The sequence below is a fragment of the Phyllostomus hastatus genome, unplaced genomic scaffold, assembly GCF_019186645.2.
Source record: "Phyllostomus hastatus isolate PE091 unplaced genomic scaffold, TTU_PhHast_1.1 phas_scaffold_1674, whole genome shotgun sequence".
Taxonomy (NCBI): Eukaryota; Metazoa; Chordata; class Mammalia; order Chiroptera; family Phyllostomidae; genus Phyllostomus; species Phyllostomus hastatus.
In genome coordinates this window covers 4,495,085-4,515,029 of record NW_025334011.1, presented here as the reverse complement: position 1 = coordinate 4,515,029, position 19,945 = coordinate 4,495,085, and the positions used below count along the sequence as shown (strand labels likewise).

Genomic DNA, 19,945 nt, shown 5'->3' with positions numbered 1-19,945 from the left:
GATTCAATGATTAATAAAAAGAAGTCATTTTCCAAATGCAGCTGAAAACCTAATCATGTTTTTGCATAGTGTTCTTGGTTTTGTGTGTGCTCAGATGTGATCAGAGTTGTCTTGTTTTGGCTGGGTCACAGATGACCTTGACTGCAGTTGGTGTTCTGTGAAATGGTTTATTGTAAGCAGGAACACCACTGTCCACCGACTAATGCCAAATTAGTTACCAAATTGGTAGCTGCCAGCTGTCAGCCTACTTTCTTCTTTCTTATCTAGATACAATCAAGACTGCCTGGATTGAAATCTCACCTTCCTCATCAGCTATGAATTTAGACAGTCAACTTGTCTGAGGCTGTTTCCTCATTTACAAGGTGCAGGTAATTATAGTGCCTATTTTAGAGAGATGTTCTGAGGATTAAATGAGTTAATACATGTGCAATGCTTGGAACAGTGCCTGGCATAGGGTGAGTAATCAAGTGTATTTTTGTATTAACAACACCCTGTCTCATACATTCATTCACCACATATTAATTTTTGCACTGTAACATTATATAAATGTGTTTTCTTCAGATTACCAGGATCTGAATTCAAAACTCTGGCTGAAGAGTACTTACAAAGGTTATAAAAGTATCTGATATTTAAGCACAAATTAATCTTCATTTTTAAAAATTTTATTAAAGATTTTATTTACTTTCAGAGAGAGGGGAAAGGAGGGAGAAAGGAGTGAAACATCAGTGTGTGGTTGCCTCTCAAGCACCCCCTACTGGGGACCTGGACCATTACCCAGACTTGTGCCCTGACTGGGAAGGGAACCAGTGATCCTTTTGAACCCTGACTTTCGTTAGTTGGCTGGTGCTCAATCCATTGAGCCACAGCCAACAGGGCCACTTTGCATTTTAAGCCAATCAATATACCACTGTTTTCCAGACCACATTCTTTGTCCTTATCTGGGTCACGCTGAGTTGAAACAACAAGAAACAATACAAAAAACATATTTAAAATTATACACCCACCCCCAATTTACGCCTCTCGTTGCGTTCCCCCCACCCCGAATAAAAATAGGTTAATACTATCTACTCCCATTTTTAGCTTCGAACTATAGGATGTGGGATTAAAAATTTAAAAAGCAAACGAGTAATCCTAATCTGTTTCACAGGTTTGTCGGGATGATGAAATAAACTAATTTGCGTGAAAAAGCTCTTTCCATTACAGAATATCTCGGGAACGATACGTAATAGCAGGTAGCTGACGAGTAAAAATATCGTAAAATCCAAGAGTATTTTGTCCGCGAAAGTAAGTTTGATACTCTTAGGCTCCCGTAGTCTAGTTTACTGTAAGAGCCAAGATGGCGCCGCCTGCTGAGCGTCCCATGTGCTGTTTCCGGTCGTACTCGGAAGTACGGTTTTCGGCCGCAGTTGAGTCGTTTACTGGTTTCCAGCGGTGTGGGTTTTCGTAAAACTGCTCGTCGCGGAGCCAGTCAGCAGCCAGTATGTCTAACAGGAATAATAATAAGCTGCCCAGCAATCTTCCGCAGTTACAGAATCTGATCAAGAGGGACCCGCCGGCCTACGTGGAGGAGGTGGGATTGCGGCGCGGAGACACCAGAGGCCGAGGCGCGACTGGTTGAGACACCCTTGGGTTTGGGGAGGCGTGGAGTGAAGTTGGGATCCTGGATCACCGCGTGTTATATTTTCGGGAAGAGAGAAAGGGTTAGGGAAGGGACATGCCTTATGGTTCGTTCCCCACCTCTTGGAAACTTGCTGTCCATTTAGACTTTTCCCACCTGCTCTATCGACCCCGCTGCCACGGACCCTTAAAGATCTCATTTTGCTCTAGGGTTTTGACCTCACAGAGATGTGGGGGGACAAATAACTCTTCCCCAATCTCCAACTTCCATGTAGGTTTTTCTTTTCTTTTCAGGAACTCTTAACTTGAGTTAATTAGTAACACTTGATGAACCGTGTCTTAGAAGGCTTTCAACCGACTCTATTTCCGAGAGCCTGCACTTTGCATTGGGCTGTGTTGGGAAGGAGGTAACATTCTCAAGTGTAAGGGACAGACCCAGGTGCTTAGTATATGTCGTTAAGCCAGGATTCAATCTCTTTGGAAGCTTGCCTGAGCTGGATGTCGGAATTTGCTTCGGGAAAAGATGAGGTTAAAAATTGGGTTAAGTCCAGCTTGTGAAGGAATTTGTATGTTGACCTCATACAAATTGTGAACATTAAGGGTGTTTGAGCCAAAAAGTGACAAAATAAAAATGGTGATTTTGATATATTAATTTGGCAGGTGTGTTCTTCAGACACTCATTTGTCTGACAGGCATTAAGGAGGTATTTGCTAAGCATTTGCTGCAGTGGTTCGTGCCTTTTCTTCACTAGATTGTAATTTGTTCAATGGCTAACACAATTACTCATCTTTTGATTGCCTTTCTCATTTCCCTCCTCCCCTAACTTTTCACTTAGAAATATTTAATTGAGTGCTTTTTAACAAATAGCGGTTTCATTGGTTTAGATCACCGGTGTATAGATAACGTTTCCAAGGAAAATAAAGAGTAAGGAAAAAATTCAAGAAATTGGGTGGTATAGGCAAGACTCTAAGATGTGTAAAGTACGATACACAACCATTGACAGAGTAATAGTTGAGAGTCTGTAGTGCTGTATTTAAGAGTGTTGGCTTCAAAATTAACTCTAAATCCTGATCCTGCTGTTGACCAGTTGTGTTACTAGGGAGCATTAGTCCCTGAGCCTGTTTTAATATGTAAGGAAGAGATAATTCTTACCTCAGGGAATTGCTCTTTTATTCACGTAAATACATATGCAAATCCACATATATTTTACATACTGTGTGTCAGTATAATTCTGGTGTAGGGGATACCATGATAAATAAGACAGGTATGAGAGCCTTCTCTTGGACTTATGTTCTAGTGGTGGTAGACATATAGTGGTAAGGACTATGAAGAAAGTAAAACTGGATGTGAGTATGCCCTGGTCATCTCAAGGCAGACAGTGGTGGCTGGGTGGCATGGGAGTGGGGAAGAAGTGGGGTAAGGTTCTTGCCAGGAGCATACTGAGCTCTGGGGTATTCTCCTTACTCCTGTCAGTGGTGGTAGGGAGTTGAGAGAAGTCTTACTGGAAGTATGTAGGGGCTGCATGCAGGTCTCTGACTTAAGTCCTACTCTTGGAGAAAACTGAAGGCCTACCAATTTTGTTGGGGAATTCAAGAGTTATGTTTTAAAATACCTGGTAGACATCCAAACAGAGATATTGGACAAGTAGTTGGATATATGAATTTGGAGTTCACTAGATTCTTTAGGGCTTATAACATAAAGAAACATTTGTTCTCACAATGTCAGCCTGTCTCACTGTCTCTCACTCTCCCATACACAAACACACTCCTTAAAGCTGTGGTCTGGGATGGAGAGTAGGTACAGGGAACCAGCTGATGCCTGGTGTTTCAGTGTTAGATTGTTGAGTTATTGTTACGATTAAACATAATTAAATGAGACCATGTACACTGAGCTTGGCACATAGCAAGTGCTGAATAAAAGGAAGCTATTATCATTATTTCTATGTGTCTATTACTTTTGGCTATTAACATACCCTTTCTATAACTCCAGGATAAAATCTTAGTATTTACGAGAAGACAGGAATTTTGACTGGAGCACTTCATGTACTTGAGAAATACATAATTTATATTTTCTGACACTGTATTTTTTAGAGCACAGATGTGAGTGCTCTGTATACAGAGACAATGTAGTAGGGGTCATTTGGATGATAAATGTCAAAACAGGGCCAGAATCTGAGTTTTTGACTTTTGGCTTCACTGTTTGTTACACGACATCACCTAAATTTCTAACAGTAAAGGAAAGGATCTTTAGATGATCTATGATGTGCAGTTTTCAGAACTTGTTTTGAAGCATGAAGGCAAGAAAGAAGTAGTGTTTCTGCATACTTCTGTGACATGTTTTTTTCCATGCCACTATCAAAGACTTTTACTTTAATTTTTTTTAATCTTTTTTTTTAATATTTTATTTATTTATTTTTTTAGAGAGGGAAGGGAGGGAGATAGAGAGAGAAACATCAATGTGCGGTTGCTGGGGGTTATGGCCTGCAACCCAGGCATGTATCCTGGCTGGGAATCGAACCTGGGACACTTTGGTTCCCAGCCCGTGCTCAATCCACTGAGCTAGAATTTTTAATTCTGTATTGAGCAAGTCATATAATAAAAGATGACCAACTTAAATTTTATTTTTCTACAGTTTCTGCAGCAGTATAATCACTATAAATCCAATGTGGAGATTTTCAAATTGCAACCAAATAAACCCAGCAAAGAGCTGGCAGAGCTGGTGATGTTTATGGCACAGGTAAGAAGATAATTTCTATATAAAACAAATACCAGCTGTTATACACAGTTTGCAGGGTTATTTTTCCAGTAATACTCAACCTCATTCCACTCAAAAGTGGAAGCTGTATTTTAAAAAAATTTTACTTTCCCTTCTTGCAAATTTTATTTTCTCTGTATGGTGAATTAGAAGATTTTGCAAGAGCTTTTCACAGAACCACCCAGAGCAAAACTTTCAAACTATTTGTTTTCTTCAAATTCGTTATAAAATAGATTCTAAATTGTGTCACACATATTTTAATAAGACTAGAGGAAGTATGAAAGGGGTCACAGAAGTTGGCATGTTGAAGAAAAAGATGTGATTTGGAACCATCTACCTCTAAAGTCCGAAATATGTGCATATGAATTATAGGAGAGAAAGAGACTTCAGAAGATTCTTTGCTTTGTTACAGGTTGGTCACTGCTACCCAGAACATTTAAGTAACTTTCCTCAAGAGCTGAAAGAGCTTCTTTCCTACAATCACACTGTCTTGGATCCAGATCTTCGAATGGTAGGGCCAGTATTTGTATTGATAATTTGTGCTATGTTTGTTGTATGTGTATGATACGTGTTTAAATGAATATAGCCTCTCACCTAAATCTCTTTTTAAAATGTAAAACAGGATGTGTCACTCCTTTCTTAAAACTTTCCTGTGGCTTCTTTATACTTAGAATAAAACTCAAACTCATCAAGGCCTATAAGTCCGTACATGATCTGCTTCCAGCCTTTTTTTTTTTGTTTGTTTTGTTTTATCTTGCAATCTTTTCTGTTATACTCCTTTCTCTGATCTTTCTGTTCTTTCAGCATGCTAACCCTCCCAGGAGGTCTTTTCCCTCTTTTGAATAGGTGATTCCTTCTAGTCATTCCAATCTCATGTGCATGAAGAACCTTAATTATAACTTACTGTTTGTATACTGCTTATTCTAATACATTTATTCATTAAGTAGCCAGTTTGAACATTTAAACATTGTCACTTTATTGGTTGACATTGGCTCCTGGCCCAGGTCCTCTTTACTAAGCCAGGGAACCCATTTCCCCTACCCAGTGGCCCCCAGCTGCCCTCTCTCTGCGGTATTATTGTCCTCCACTAATCTCTCACCTGGGAGGTTGCCCTTGCAACTCACAGCCAGTACCTGACCAACCTAGTGGTACGAACGCCCAGCCCCTTCCCTCAGGGCGGGCCCCACTTTGTGTTGCAGTTTGTGCTCTAGGATCTCTTTGTGTTCGGAGTAAAGCTCACTGCCAGCCAGGGACTTGTCCTCGCTCAGCTTTTTTTTTTCTCTGCCCTCTCCTGCTGCCTTACTCACTTCCCGTCTAGAACAGAGAACACCCCAGACAAACCACTGTGATGAATTGGACTCTGCTTCTAGGGACCCAGCCTTTGGCTGTTAAAATTTTATGCATCAGCTTTTCAAATGCCTTTACCACAAGTAGAACTTACATAAATATTAGGATGACAAACCTTATTGATATTATGTACAAAACTTACAGAAATGCTAAGTCTATGTACTCAACTTTGTTTATACTTCTCTAAGATTTTATTAATTTGATTAGGCCCAAAAGAAAAAGAATACCATCTCAGACAAACCAAGGTTGCAGGCTTAGAGTTGTCAACTAGTTAACTCTCTGGGTCTAGGACCTGGCAGCCCAGCCCCAGAGGCTTCAAATTCAAACCATCAGAGTACTTACTGATGTTGTGGACATTTTCAAGTTCCTCTAGGTTGTGCAGATTTGAGATTTTTGAGTATGGAGACTTAGTGTCTTTCCAAGTGATAGGTTGGTCTGTAGGCATTATTAAATAAATAAAGATGTGTACATGTTTCTTTATAGTATGATAATTAGTAGGTTTTTAGAACAATAATTAGAAATTTCTTTGCTGAGAAACAAGGGATTTAGTCTGTGTAACTAGAATTACTCTTTAGAGGAATTATTTAGAACACACCAGTGGATCCTTTATTTAACTGGCTGTTATGGTGGCCACTATTCTTATTAACGTCTGGACTTATTTTCTACCTGCTATATTTGCTATTTTTCTACAACTTTTTGAATCATTCTTAAGTTTTTCTTCATTACATAGATAGAAGCAGACTATTTCTAGCGAAAGAAACAAAATACCCATGTACATTAACTTATTTACTTAATAAAATCAGTAAAATGAAATTTTTATGTTACTCTTTCTTCGACAGTGTAAGTACCTTTTAGTATACTTTTTATTAGTTTCTTTTTAAAGCATTATTATTTTTACTGTTTTACATTCAAACTGTCACCACCTAGCCTATGGGAGGCTTCTTTTCTCAGCAGTGCCCCTGATGTTTTCGAAAGCATCCTCGCATTCTGGCAGAAATACTTCCAAACTCAGTTTTTCCTGTCCCAAGACTTGGAATTAACTGTTTTCCAAGGATTATTTGTTCCATCTAATGGAGAAGAGAAGTAGAGGGAAAATTTTGGCTACAGGAGTGCTATTACTGCTGTTGGGCCATTCTTAGTACTAATAATACTTCAAAAGAATGCCTTGCAGGTCACAAACTCATTGATCATTCTATTTTAGTGTATTATGTTATCATTACCCCACCTTCGCTTTCTGGATTCGTTGATCACTGGGGTTTTGTTGTATGCTGACCTCCCTGTGTAAAGTAGCCATGACGTATCAATTATATACCTTGCTTTACTTCCTTTGTGGCACTTATGTCTGAGATACTCCCATTTAAGCAAGCTTACTTGCTTATCTGTCCTCTCTTGTGCTGCACCCCCAGTGTGTAAAGTCCTTGAGGACAGAGATTATCTGTTCTTATGCCTAGAATAATGTCTGGTTAGTAGGAGACATTATATTCTATTTTCTTATCTTTATCATTACCTTACAGTATGTTTTCTTTTCCTTCCTAAGACATTTTGCAAAGCTTTGATCTTGCTGAGAAATAAAAATCTCATCAATCCTACAAGTTTGCTAGAACTCTTCTTTGAACTTCTGCGTTGTCATGATAAGCTGCTGCGAAAGGTAAAGATCATAATTGCTTTATTCATATATCATTTTTCCTTACAGTGACATACACCTTGTAGAGTGAATTCTTGATGCTTCACATTATTGGATCCAGATAAGAATAATTTTAATAGGAAAAAAATCAACCATTGTGTGTATGCAAGGTGGTAGTAATAGCTGACTTATTGAATGCTTACTTTTGCCAGGTACCATTCTCAGAGCTTTGTAAGTATTTACTTGTTTACTCACAGAATTACATAGAGTTTATTATTAATAGTAGTGGTGGTGGTAATGGTAGTAGAAGTATTTTACAGATGAAAAGGCTGAGGTAGAGTAACATGCCCAGACTCACGTGGATTTTGAGAGGTGGGGCAGGAATATGCTCGTGAACCCAGGCTGGCTGGCTCCAGACCCCAAGCGCTTTTCTGCTGCACTTTACTGAGTCGCTGAATCAGAGCATGGACCAGACACTCGTAGCCATAACCACCCCAACCTGAGCCCCCAGGAAACTGACTTTTTTTGTTGTTACTATTTCCCTGTGGTTTTGTATTTGCTTATATAAGTAAGATCAGAAGCTGAAGGTTTATGAAAGAAATTTAAGGAAAAAAAGCTTGAGTTCACATTTATTAACAATAATTTTTTTCAAAGTGTTTAGAGACTGCCACTGTTTGGTTTTAGCAGTTCTACTCCTTCATCTAACTTGTGGGATTAAAGTTGTCCGTGGGAGCATCTTTTGGACACTGATGATAAATGGAGCAACTTTTTTTTTTATCTTCACCTGAGGACATTTTTTCATTGCTTTTAGAGAGGAAGGAAGAAAGAAACACTGGTTGGTTGCCTCCCTCATGTGACTGGACCCAGGAGTGAACACACAACCTAGGAATATGCCCTGATTGGGAATCGAACCTGCAACCTTTTAGTTACAGGCTAACATTCCAACTGAGCCACAGTGGCCAGGCCACAACTTTCCTATTTTTTTTTTTTTAAGATTTTATTTATTGATCTTTAGAGAGGCAAGAAGGGAGGGAGAAGGAGAGGAAGAGGAACATCGATATGAAGGAGGAACATTGATTGGTTGTCCTTCACATGCCCTTAGCTGGGGACCTGGTCCACAACCCAGACATGTGCCCTGACTGGGAAGTAAACCAGCGACCTTTCGATTCATAGGCTGCCACTCAATCCACTGAGCCATACCAGCTAGGGCTTCTTATTTTAAAAGAACAATTTAATTGAGATGAGGTCCACATGCAATTCATCCATTTAAAGTGTACAATTCAGTGGTTTTTAGTATATTCACAGAGTTTGCAAATATGTAGTTTTTTGTATTTGGCTTCTTAGCATAATGTTTTCAAAGTTTATCCATATTATAGCATGTATCAGTATTCATTCCTTTTTGTTGCCAAATACTATTCCATACTATGTGTGGTTATTCTACATTTTGTGCATTCATTCACCAGCTAATAGACATTTGGATTGTTTTCACTTTTTGGCTGTGTTAAATAATGCTGTGAATATTTATATGAATATTGGTATGGAAATATGTTTTTATTTCTCTTGGGTATATGAGGTCTGTCCAGAAGGCATCCAGCCATGTAATATGAAAAATAGAAACATTTATTGAAGAAGATAGAAGGTACAAGAACAGTGTACGTAGGACAGTGACACCTCAGTCCCCTTCAAAGTTGTCACCTTGGGACCTCACACAGTTCTCCCAGTCACCATGAGATGCCCTGTCATATTTTCCTGAATCTCATTGACATTCTGAAATCTCTTCCCTTTCAAAGGTGATTTTAGTTTTGGAAAAGCCAGAAGTCATAGGGCACCAATCTGGGCTGTAGTGGGGCTGAGTCACCTGAGTCATTTGATGTTTCACCAAAAAACTGCTCCAGTCGTGAAGCATAAGTGGGCATGTTGTTGTGGTGAAGCTGCCAATCACCAGTTGCCCATAGCTGCAGCCTTCTGAATCATTTGAATAGTTTTCACAGAGGAATATTCCAGCTTAACACAAAATTTGATATATATTTATTGCTCTACTCGCTCAGTCATTTTGAATGCAATGGCCACACAGTCAGTATACACATGCTCACTCAATAGCGTCTACCACCCTTACTGACTAGTACAATGAAGTCGTCATTGTTCAAGTATGTTCAGTCCACTCTCCTTGGCTGCCAGGTTATATGAATGTTGCACAAACCATTATCATTGTATTAACAATGGCTGGACTTCTTCTGGACAGATATCATAGAACTAAGTGGGAAATTTTTGGGTAATATGGTAACTCCATGTTTAACCTTTTTTGGGCAGTTTTCCTTTTGCATTTTAGGTGCTGCTTTTTTTTTTTGCTTCTGGTCTCTTGTGATAAAATGAAAAGTAGATAATATTCAATTCTCTTGAACATTTGTACTTTTCTCGAAATTAATCAAAGTTTGAAACATTGGTTAATATGTATATGTTTTTGTTTCTTTTTCTTAGACTTTATACACACATATCGTGACTGATATCAAAAATATAAATGCAAAACACAAGAACAATAAAGTGAATGTAGTAAGTACCCTTCTGTTTTCCATGTTTGTAGCATGGTACCACCATCAGTGAGTATATTAAGGCTTCTTTCTTATTTTTTGTTTTTAGGTGTTGCAAAACTTCATGTACACCATGTTAAGAGACAGCAATGCAACTGCAGCCAAGATATCCTTGGATGTGATGATTGAACTCTACCGAAGAAACATCTGGTAATATATATGTATTTGTCTCTTAAGAAATAGAATCTTTTGTTCGTTTGTAGTAACTACAGAGCGTATATACAAATATTTTTCTTGATCTTGAGCTTTTTAATATACGTGTTAGAGATTAAGTCAGAAGTAAAAATAGAGACAATCCAAATAACTAGCAAGGACAAGGGCTACCACTTGCTGAGCACATACACTTTTTATTATTTTGTTCACCCTTCAGAACAAAGTAATGCAGCTTATCTGGAATCATTCTCATTTGATAGGTAATGAAACTGAAGTGCATAGCGTTTAAGTTTAGGAGATAATAAAGGGCAGAGCTGAGATTGAAACCCAGATCTGTTTGACTCCGAGATCTGTGCTCTTTCCACTTTGACACTCTGAAGATTTTCAAGTCAGTTTATCCCATTTTTGTAAAATATAGTGTTTTATGAATTTGGTTTGTTGGTACAGTGTTTCCACCTGATGTCTTTTGCTTTTCTTACTCATTGTTTTAAACTGTAATGGTAGTATACATGACAACAGAAACTTTGGAGAAGCTGGAAATGTTTTTTAAAAATACTATTGACAGTCCCACTTACCCAGAGACATTTTTAATAGTTTATAATAATTCTTTCTGCCTTTTCTTTAGCATGAATTTTTACTGTTAGAATTTTGCCGTATTAATAGTTCTTTATTCTGCTTTTTTTGTTTCACTTCTCTTCAGTAGGTTCCTATGTCATTAAAACACTCATTTGTGTTCCCCCAGGAACGATGCCAAAACTGTCAATGTGATCACAACTGCGTGTTTCTCTAAGGTCACTAAGGTGAGTGCCTGCAGGGCTGTGTGAAGGCACCATATGCCGGCGGTCTGCTCTCCAGATGGAGGGTGAAGGAGGTGGTATGTGAGGAAGAGGGAGTGGGCAGAGACACACAGTTCATGTTACCAGTGCTCTCTGTGTGTAGGCCGCTTACCTGGTTCATCGGTGTGTGCTTTAGAGGAGTCAGACAAAATTATTATGAGTTTTTAAAATGCTGTGTGTTAAACAGTAGCTTTGGCATTCATGTTTGTTCTATAAATCTTAACTATTCTTTTATTGGGCTCAGACACAGCTGAAAGAAATTCAAGGTATGTTTGCTTTCTATTAAAAGGGCTGTGATGTCACTTTTTGTGTGTGGAGGATGTGGAAATTCTTGACATTTTGCTTGAAGAATAACTGTAGAGCCTAAATGTTTTTACCTAAAGGTTTTTTTAATTATTTTTTTTTAGGACAAGTAATGTTATAAAAATATTATGTTCTAATTAACAGAATGAACCCAGATCCCATAATCTTTTTTTTCTGTTCTGATTCTAGTGTGTATTCATGTGTAAAGAGTAGACAGAGGTATTCATTCTTACTGTAAGGTGGGATGAGTCATTGACTTTGTTCTGATTGACTATTAGATATTAGTTGCTGCTCTGACATTCTTCCTTGGGAAAGATGAAGAGGAGAAGCAGGACAGTGACTCAGAATCCGAGGTCAGTTTAATCACAGATGCTTTTGAATTTTACATTTAATCAGATTTCATTGTTTCTCTTGTTATTATAAAATCTATGATTATTTAAGTTAGAAAGAAGCTTACATGTTACCTTTATCTTTTATTGAGTTCTTTAGTGCTGAGATTTTATTGTTTGCAATCTGTCATTTAAATCAGTAAGGTTGGTTAAGTCACTAATAAAACTTTAGATTCACTCAGCCTTCTTAGTTCTAAAGTAATACCTGCATCTCACTATATAAACTTAGAATGAAAATTGCTGCTAACACATTTTTGAGGTGAGTGCCGACATCTTAGAAGTTCAGAGTAGGGTAATGGAGAGGAGTGATACCGTGGCATCTTTAAAGGGGAAATCAAGATATATAATTTAATGGAATTTTCTTTATTAAAAATATTTTGTATTAAAATTTAAAAAGATAAAAACAATTTTCCCATTTTAGCATTTTGATAACAAGAATACTAGAATATATGATACTATAATTTATTTTGATATTATCTTACTACATTCTTATTGTAAAAAATTTCAGATAAATAGAAGTTTTCTTGACTGTCTTATCTCCACTTTCCAGTTCCTTCCTCACCAAAACTTATTTTATTTCCCCTTGCATTTATGTATGTATGTGTGTATATTGTCTTATAGGTACAGTAGGTTTCTTTAAATATGTGTAAACAATATATGATTATTCAGCAATTTGCTTCCTTTGTGTCAATGTATATGTAGATGTACCAGTCCATTTAGATCTTATTCTGTTAGTGCATATAGATCTGTCTTATGCCTTCAACCTTTACATGATATTTCTGAGTATGAATGTATTATAGTTTGAGCATTTTCCTGTTGATAAATATTTGTTTCCAGTTTCTTTTTCCAAATAAAAACATTTGGATTCTGTCAATATATTATACTTCAGTGAAAATACAAAAGGAAAATACAAAAATAATCAGTGCTGCAGTGAAAAATCTTTGTATGTGCTTGTTTGTTCACGTGAAAAAGTATTTTATTGAATTTTAGAAGTTATGTCTATTTTTGTGGCTGTGTGCAGAGTATAAGTATGAAGAAGCAGTTGAAAGGATTACTCTTAGTTTCTATGCATATTTTATTTATTTACAGTTTTACAAAGTAGTTTTTCTTTAGGATGAAGGACCAACAGCACGAGACCTGCTGGTGCAGTATGCCACAGGGAAGAAGAGCTCCAAGCACAAGAAGAGGCTGGAGAAGGCTATGAAAGTGCTCAGGGTGCGGCTTGTGCCAGGGAACGAGGGTGGGGATGGTTAGGCGGTAGAAAAGGCTTTTAACCAAAGCTTTTAGGAATTTGAAATAAATCACACTTTTGAAAGTCTTATAAATGTGTAATGAATTTTTAAGCATTAATTTTAGATAAATATTTTCAGCTCTAGCAAAATCTGTGACAAATACATTAATTCATTAAATTTACTTGTCACTTGTTCTGATTGAGATGACCTGTACTAGGGTATCATTGATAGGCATGTCTTCTCAGAAGAGGACGGACAAAAAAGTACATCTCATATTTTTTGCTGATTATTCTGGAAATCATTAATTTGACCCTTATGTGGTTTTTAATGTTTCTATTTCCAAATTCCTTTAAGTCTTACAGGTGCTAATAGATGATTCTTAAAAGACAGAAACCATCTGTACTTCCAGTTGAAAGAAAGGTTTTGAGAACAAATATTTTTTTTAAATTATGTGGACTTGATAACAACTTTTAGTACATTAGCACATTTAACCCCAAGGGCCTCATTACTGTAATTCAGAAGGTAAATATTTTTCCTCTCCTTTTCTTTCAGAAACAAAAGAAGAAGAAAAAACCAGAGGTGTTTAACTTTTCAGCTATTCACTTGATTCATGATCCCCAAGGTACTATAATTATGACTTCCAAAGTTCCTCATTGGTCTGATCTCTGCCTGTTTAGTTTCCTACCTTCAGAGCTACCAGGGAATATAAGATCCCTGGTGCTTAATAGATAATCAGTCAATCCTTAGTTGTTCCTATTTGGTTGTAGCCTAGAGAATTATGTTTTGAAGCAGTGATTCTGAGTCCACAGCAATATAAGAAAAACGTGGAAGAGATTTTTACCTTTAACAAACACAGTAGTGGTAGGACATTGTGCTTGACAAAATGAAAAACTGACAATTTTTTGTTGGTCCTCTTTTTTATTCAATCTGTGGAAACCAAGTTTGGGAAACCATGTTCTAGAACACTACTTCTCAAACTGGAATGCAAATTGGAGTCGCATAGACAACATATAAACTATACTGGAGCTTGAGTCCTGTTATCCCCAGAGACTGATGAGTTGGTGTTGGGCGCAGCTGGGCATTGAAACTTTTAATGCTCTGTGTACTCTCATACACAGTAGTGTTTGCTAGCCTTTTCTCTACCGGGGGTGTCCAAACTTCTGGCATCTCTGGGCCACACAATAAATACACAAAAACTAACGAAAACTGACAAGCAAAAAAGAAGGTTTAATTGAATTTACAATTTTGTGTCAGGCCGCATTCATTGCCGTCCTGGGCCACATGTGGCCCATGGGCTGCGGGTTGGACCCCTAAGCCATTGTTTCTCAAACTTGAGGGTACATATGAATCACCTGGGAATCCTGTTGAAGTGCAGATTGATTCAGTAGGTCTGGAGTGGGGCCCAAGATTCTGTATTTCTAATAAGCTGCCATGTGTACCAGCTGCTGGTGGTCTGTGGACCACACGTTGAAAAGCAGGAGTTGTAACAGAGCTGTTAAGTGGAGCACCTATTAAACAGTTCCTCACCACACTGATGCTAAAAATCTTAAGCATCCTTGAAACTTAACTCTGGGTGGGGGAGGGTGGTGGGGAGGGTTGGGTGCGGGGGCTGGAATGGGAGTGAAAGGGAGAAAACTGTACTTGAACAATGATTAAAAAAAAACTTAACTCTGGGCATTGTGGAAGCCATGTTGACCTGTGTGTGAATCTTTTCACCTGCCATAGTGCTGTTTTTACCATCCTGACTCAGCACAGTGATTTCAGGCACAGCCGTGTCAGAGTCACTGATTGTAACCACTGCCTGTCTCTGTATCTGTAGATAATGTTGCTCAGACCATGGACTCACAGTGTACTTCTGATACTCTTTTTTAGATTTTGCAGAAAAACTGCTAAAGCAGCTAGAGAGCTCTAAGGAGAGGTTTGAAGTGAAGATGATGCTCATGAACCTCATTTCCAGATTGGTGGGAATTCACGAGGTTTGAATTATATTGTGTTTCTCTTGGTGGATAGTAGATAAAGAATTCTTTTTCTTTTAAGATTTTATTTATTTATTTTTAGAGAAAGGGGAAGGGAGGAAGAGAAAGAGAGGGAGAGAAATATCGATGTGCATGAGAGAAACATCAGTCGGTTGCCTCTTGCCCCTAACTGCGGACCACCCGCAACCCAGGCATGTGCCCTGACTGGGAATCTAACTGGCGACCTTTCAGTTTTCAGGACAATACCGAAACCACTGAGCCACACCAGTCAGGGCAGAAATAGCGTTGTTCTTGGTAAAAAAAAGAAAGCCACTAAGGTAGAGGAGTGGCTTAATTTTATCCAACCACAACATTTAAATTCATTAAACTTAGAGAAGAATAAAGTCTTCCACTCTGAAAATATCTATTTTTATTATTTTGTTTCCTTATCAATAAGTATGGATGTTAAATTGCATATATATTCAGATTATGGATAGACTATTTTGTGTTCTGTTTTTCTACTTTCTTTATTGAACTTGGTTCCACATACATGTTTTTCTGAGCCAGCGTAACCTACATATTTTTATTGACTATTACTACATTTTGCAGTTGATTTATTCCTTCACAGCTTTCCTGACTTTCAGACCACTCTAGTGGGAGATTGTCATGTTTGTAAAGCTGAATTCTGTGCTTATTTATTTTACATTAGATTGCAAGAGCTCTTTGGTGGTACAACGTGTATATATGTGTATAGTGTATTTCACACATACTTTTGGACTAAATGCCATTGTGGAAGAGATTGCCAAATTCTTAGGCCATAAAGAAATGACCATTAAGGTTGTTCCCTATTATTTTGCTCTTGTGACTACTGCTGTTCTAAAAATCATTGAGTCTCTTGCTTCAAAAACATTTTTTAATGAAAAAAACATAACAGGCTTGGCTTGTTTACTGAAAAGCAGTATAGACATCAACTTAAAAATGAAAGTACATATGAGTGCAAGTACTCATTCCTTTTCTCTAAGAAAGAAAAAAAACATTTTGGTGAATAAATTGCTTTTTCTCCATGGTCAACACACCTAACATAGTATTACCAACTCAGTTCTTGATATATTTGTATGGTAATTCTATGTTTGGCATGAATTTCAGCTTGATAAGAAAGCAAAAGTGAGTTGTAATTTAAGCATGGTTAGAGTGATGGAAATGTTGCCAGTGTTTACAGCTGTCTGCAGTTGAACATCCATCCTTATATTGACGCCAAGTCTTCCCTGTTACTTCTCTGGCTGTGGTTTTACTCTGGCTAAAATTTTTAAAAAAATCATTCTCACGTGATGAACTTTGAAAAAAGACCAGTCTACCTCCAAAGTTTCTCTTCTTGAAGTTAAAAATTGCAATTACTTTAATAATTGGACCCATATTACCTTTAACAGGTAGACTCCAGAGTGGTAGTATTTTTTTCTTTAAAGTACAGCTCAGAGTAATTCTTCCAGAGTGGTTGGTCTGGTATCAGAATTGTGGTCAGTTTTCATGATCCGATTACAGTCATACCTCAGTACTCATGAGCTTCAGGACTTGTCACATCCTGTATTCGTTGCATTTTGTTGAGGAAAAAAATGTTTCAGCTCTCTGCACTTGCATGGGACTCGTTGCACTTGCTAGAAGTTGTATGAGTCACGACACTGCCCTGCAAGAGAACATGTTTCATCGTTTGGTACTTGTCGGTTCCAGCACTTGTCTTGAGTTCTGGAATGAATTAACGACGTGTACCACTATATGCTAGATACTATTCGGATTTGAATGACTGTTTTGTCCCTTGCTTTGGAGACTTAAAATGAATGCTATTCCTTCCTATAATCATCTTTACCTCTGAAGACTAAAAAATTACTTCTGCAGCCACACCAATTTTAAAAGTAGAAAATGTTGCATTTTGGTTATCTTTTCCCCCTGGCTTATTCTGCATACAGAATAAAGTTGGTTCTTCTTCCTTGGCATAATTAGGATAGCAGCATAGCCTTCTTTTCCTTGGCTAATGTAGTACTTAGAATTATCCTGGAACATGAATGCTTATTGAGAAAAAAAAGTGAAAAAAATGATTCCCAGTTAATTGAACTTGGTGATATAATTGCTTTAGTTACATAAATATTAAAGTCAGTGCATTTTTCCCCCCACAGCTTTTTCTCTTCAACTTCTATCCTTTCGTGCAAAGGTTTCTGCAGCCCCACCAAAGAGGTGAGCCTTCTCTTGCCATCTTCCTTTGGAGCCTGGGGGTTAAAATAACCATCAGAATTTTTGGTTCTGGAATTTAGTAAAGACAAAGAATTAGGGGTGAAGTCTATGTCCTGTTTCAGAGAGGAGGAGAGGAGCCCTGTGTTTTCTTTCTGGAATCTGCCATGTGTTAATTGTTCTGTTTATCAACTTTAAAAAACAATTATTGGAGATGGGAGGGGATGGACCAATAAATTGTTCGGTTTTTTTTTTTTCAGAGCAAGTCTTTTTCTTACACAGTAACCCTCCATTATCTGCACTTTTGCTTTTTGTGGTTTCAGTTACCCAAGATGCAAAAAATATTAAATGGAAAATTCCAGAAATAATTCATAAGTTGAAATTGCACACCATTTTGAGTAGCATCTTGTGTTGTCTTGCTCTGTCCTGCCTGATATGTGCATCATCCTTTTTTCTAGCACATCCACACTGTATATGCTACCTGCCTATTAGTCACTTAGTAGCTGTCAGTTATCAGATTGGCTGTCAGGGTATCACAGTGACTGTGTTCCAGTAACCCTTATTTTAGTTACTAATGGCCCAAAGCACAAAGGTAGTGACTCTGAGAAGTACTATAAAGTGTGTCCTTCAAGTGCAGGTACTTCCTTTCAGTGAAAAGGCGAGTACCTTGTAGTAAGATACTTTGAGAGAGAAGAACGTACATTCACATAAATTTATTACACTATATTGTTATAATTGACTTTATTATTAGTTATTGTTAAACTTTTACTTTCCTGATTTATAAGTTAAACTTTATCATAGGTGTGTATACAGTTGACCCTTGAACAATGTGGGGATTAGAGGTGCCAACCCTCCACATAGTTGAAAATTCCTGTATAACTTTGACTTCACAAAAACATAACTGCTACTAACCTGTTGACCAGAAGTCTTACCAATAACATAAACAGTCGATTAACACATTTTATATGTTATATGTGTTACATACTGTGTTCTTACATAAAGTAAGCTAAAGAAAAGACAGTGTTAATAAGAAAAGTATAAGGGCCCTGAGTGGTATGACTCAGTGGGTTGGGCATTGTCCAGCAGATCGAAAGGTCAGTTCCCAGTTAAAGGAACAGGCTTGGGTTGTGGGCCAGGACCCTGATTGGAGACGTGCAAGAGGCAGCCTATTCATGTTTCTCTTGCACATCGATGTTTTTCTCTCTCTCTTTCTCCCTCCTCTTCTCTGTAAAAATAAATTTTTAAAAAAAGGAAAGTATAGGGAAGGTGGAGGAGGTGCCTCTCCCTTAGTCCTCCACCTGTGCGGAATGGGGCTTTGGCTGAGGTCCCTTCCAGAGTGGAGAGATTCTTCTCTTCTTATTCATGTTATCTCCAATCTCCCTCCACCTGGGATGTGAGAAAATCCACAATATCTACCAAACATCGGATGTCCCTGAGACTACCAACCTAAACCCCATGGCAGTGGAACATGGCCAGGTGATACTTGATGTCTCAGATGGAAATGTTAAAAAAGGAGGGGGGAAAGGAAAGGGTAGGAAAGACAGAAAAGCCACATATGCTTTCCCAGGTCCTGAAGAAAAGGGGTTTAGAGACATCAAATAGAAATGTTATATTTATTTTACTTTATTCTTGCCTTTATTCTTTTTGACTTATGAATAAGATCAATATTGAAAAAGAGGAAAAACAGAAGTTCTAATCCCAATAAAGAATCCAAGAAAAACTAAAAAAGAAAAGAATAAAGAACATCATCAGGAAGAGAACATATATCTACTATGTTTATTGAAAAAAGTCCACGTATAAGTGTACCCATAAAGTTCAAACCCATGTCGTTTCAAGGGATAGCTGTATATGGGAAAGAACATAGTATATGCAGTGCCAGGTACTCTCTGAGGTTTCACACGTCATCCACCAGGGGCTCTTGAAATGTATCTCCTGCAGGTATGAGGGTACTGCTGTAATGCCATAAATAATCATGTGAAAATTCTAAAAAAGAAGTTTGACCTTTTGCTGTAATTTTGTAATAGATACTAGGATTTTATCTTACTGTTCTCATTATCCTCGTGTGTATTTTCAATTAAAAACAACATGAAAGCAGGAGAGAAGAGAGGTTTGCTTTTGCTTTTGAACTTGAACCTAGGTAGGAAGGAACTGAATGTTTATTGAATGTCTAGTATGTGCCAAGTGCTTTACATACATAATCTTGTCTAATCCTCTCTTCAGTCTTGTGGAGTATAGGGGAAAAGAAAAGGCCAAGGTCACTCAGCAAATAGATGGCAAATGAGGATTCACCTCACTTACTTTTGCCAGAGGCCATGTTCTTTATATATACTGCCCCTTTGTAGGGACAGTGTGTATATATATGTATGTTTATATTTATTCACTGAGTGATTTCTAGGCTGGGCACTGCATTAGACACTAAGAATTTCACAGTGAACATCCTCACTTTCATATAGCTTACATTCTAGAGGGAGGTCCTGAGAGTGCTGTGTATATGTCCAGGTGAAGATAAGTGTTTGAGGAAAGGGGAAGCAAAATACAGACAATGCTGGGGCAAGTTCTATTTTAGATTATGTTGTTAGGAAAGACTCAGTAGGGCAGCAAATCGAGTAGGGACTTGAAGGAAGCCAGGGAGCCACACAGATACTGGGTTTGGGTGTCCATGTGGAGTAAGCAGCAGTAGCATTAAGGCCAGAATGTCCTTACCATGTTTGCTGTAGTTGGGAGAGCAGAATAATAAACTGACTATAACCTTTCTGACCTCTTACATTTTTAGAAGTAACAAAGATCCTTCTGTTTGCTGCGCAAGCATCTCATCACTTAGTACCACCAGAGGTGAGAACTTTAAACCTTACTTCTGTCTGGACCTAGAGTGTGATGCATAGCAGTTTTACTATTGAGCATATCATGGTGGCTTTTCCCATAGGTAT

General features: G+C 37.8%; 1 protein-coding gene across 1 annotated transcript in view; it reads left to right on the top strand.

Moving 5' to 3' along the window:
- Positions 1-1,364: 1,364 nt before the first annotated feature.
- SDAD1 (SDA1 domain containing 1) overlaps positions 1,365-19,945 on the top strand; it is a 32,126-nt gene continuing 13,545 nt past the window's right edge. The window contains exons 1-13 of the mRNA XM_045858005.1: positions 1,365-1,570; positions 4,249-4,353; positions 4,784-4,882; positions 7,256-7,366; positions 9,821-9,892; positions 9,980-10,080; positions 10,826-10,883; positions 11,501-11,575; positions 12,725-12,826; positions 13,396-13,465; positions 14,716-14,819; positions 16,967-17,024; positions 19,792-19,850. Of these exons, the coding sequence (XP_045713961.1) occupies positions 1,481-1,570; positions 4,249-4,353; positions 4,784-4,882; positions 7,256-7,366; positions 9,821-9,892; positions 9,980-10,080; positions 10,826-10,883; positions 11,501-11,575; positions 12,725-12,826; positions 13,396-13,465; positions 14,716-14,819; positions 16,967-17,024; positions 19,792-19,850 (1,104 nt within the window). The 5' untranslated portion in view covers positions 1,365-1,480. The remainder of the gene's footprint in view (positions 1,571-4,248; positions 4,354-4,783; positions 4,883-7,255; positions 7,367-9,820; positions 9,893-9,979; positions 10,081-10,825; positions 10,884-11,500; positions 11,576-12,724; positions 12,827-13,395; positions 13,466-14,715; positions 14,820-16,966; positions 17,025-19,791; positions 19,851-19,945) is intronic.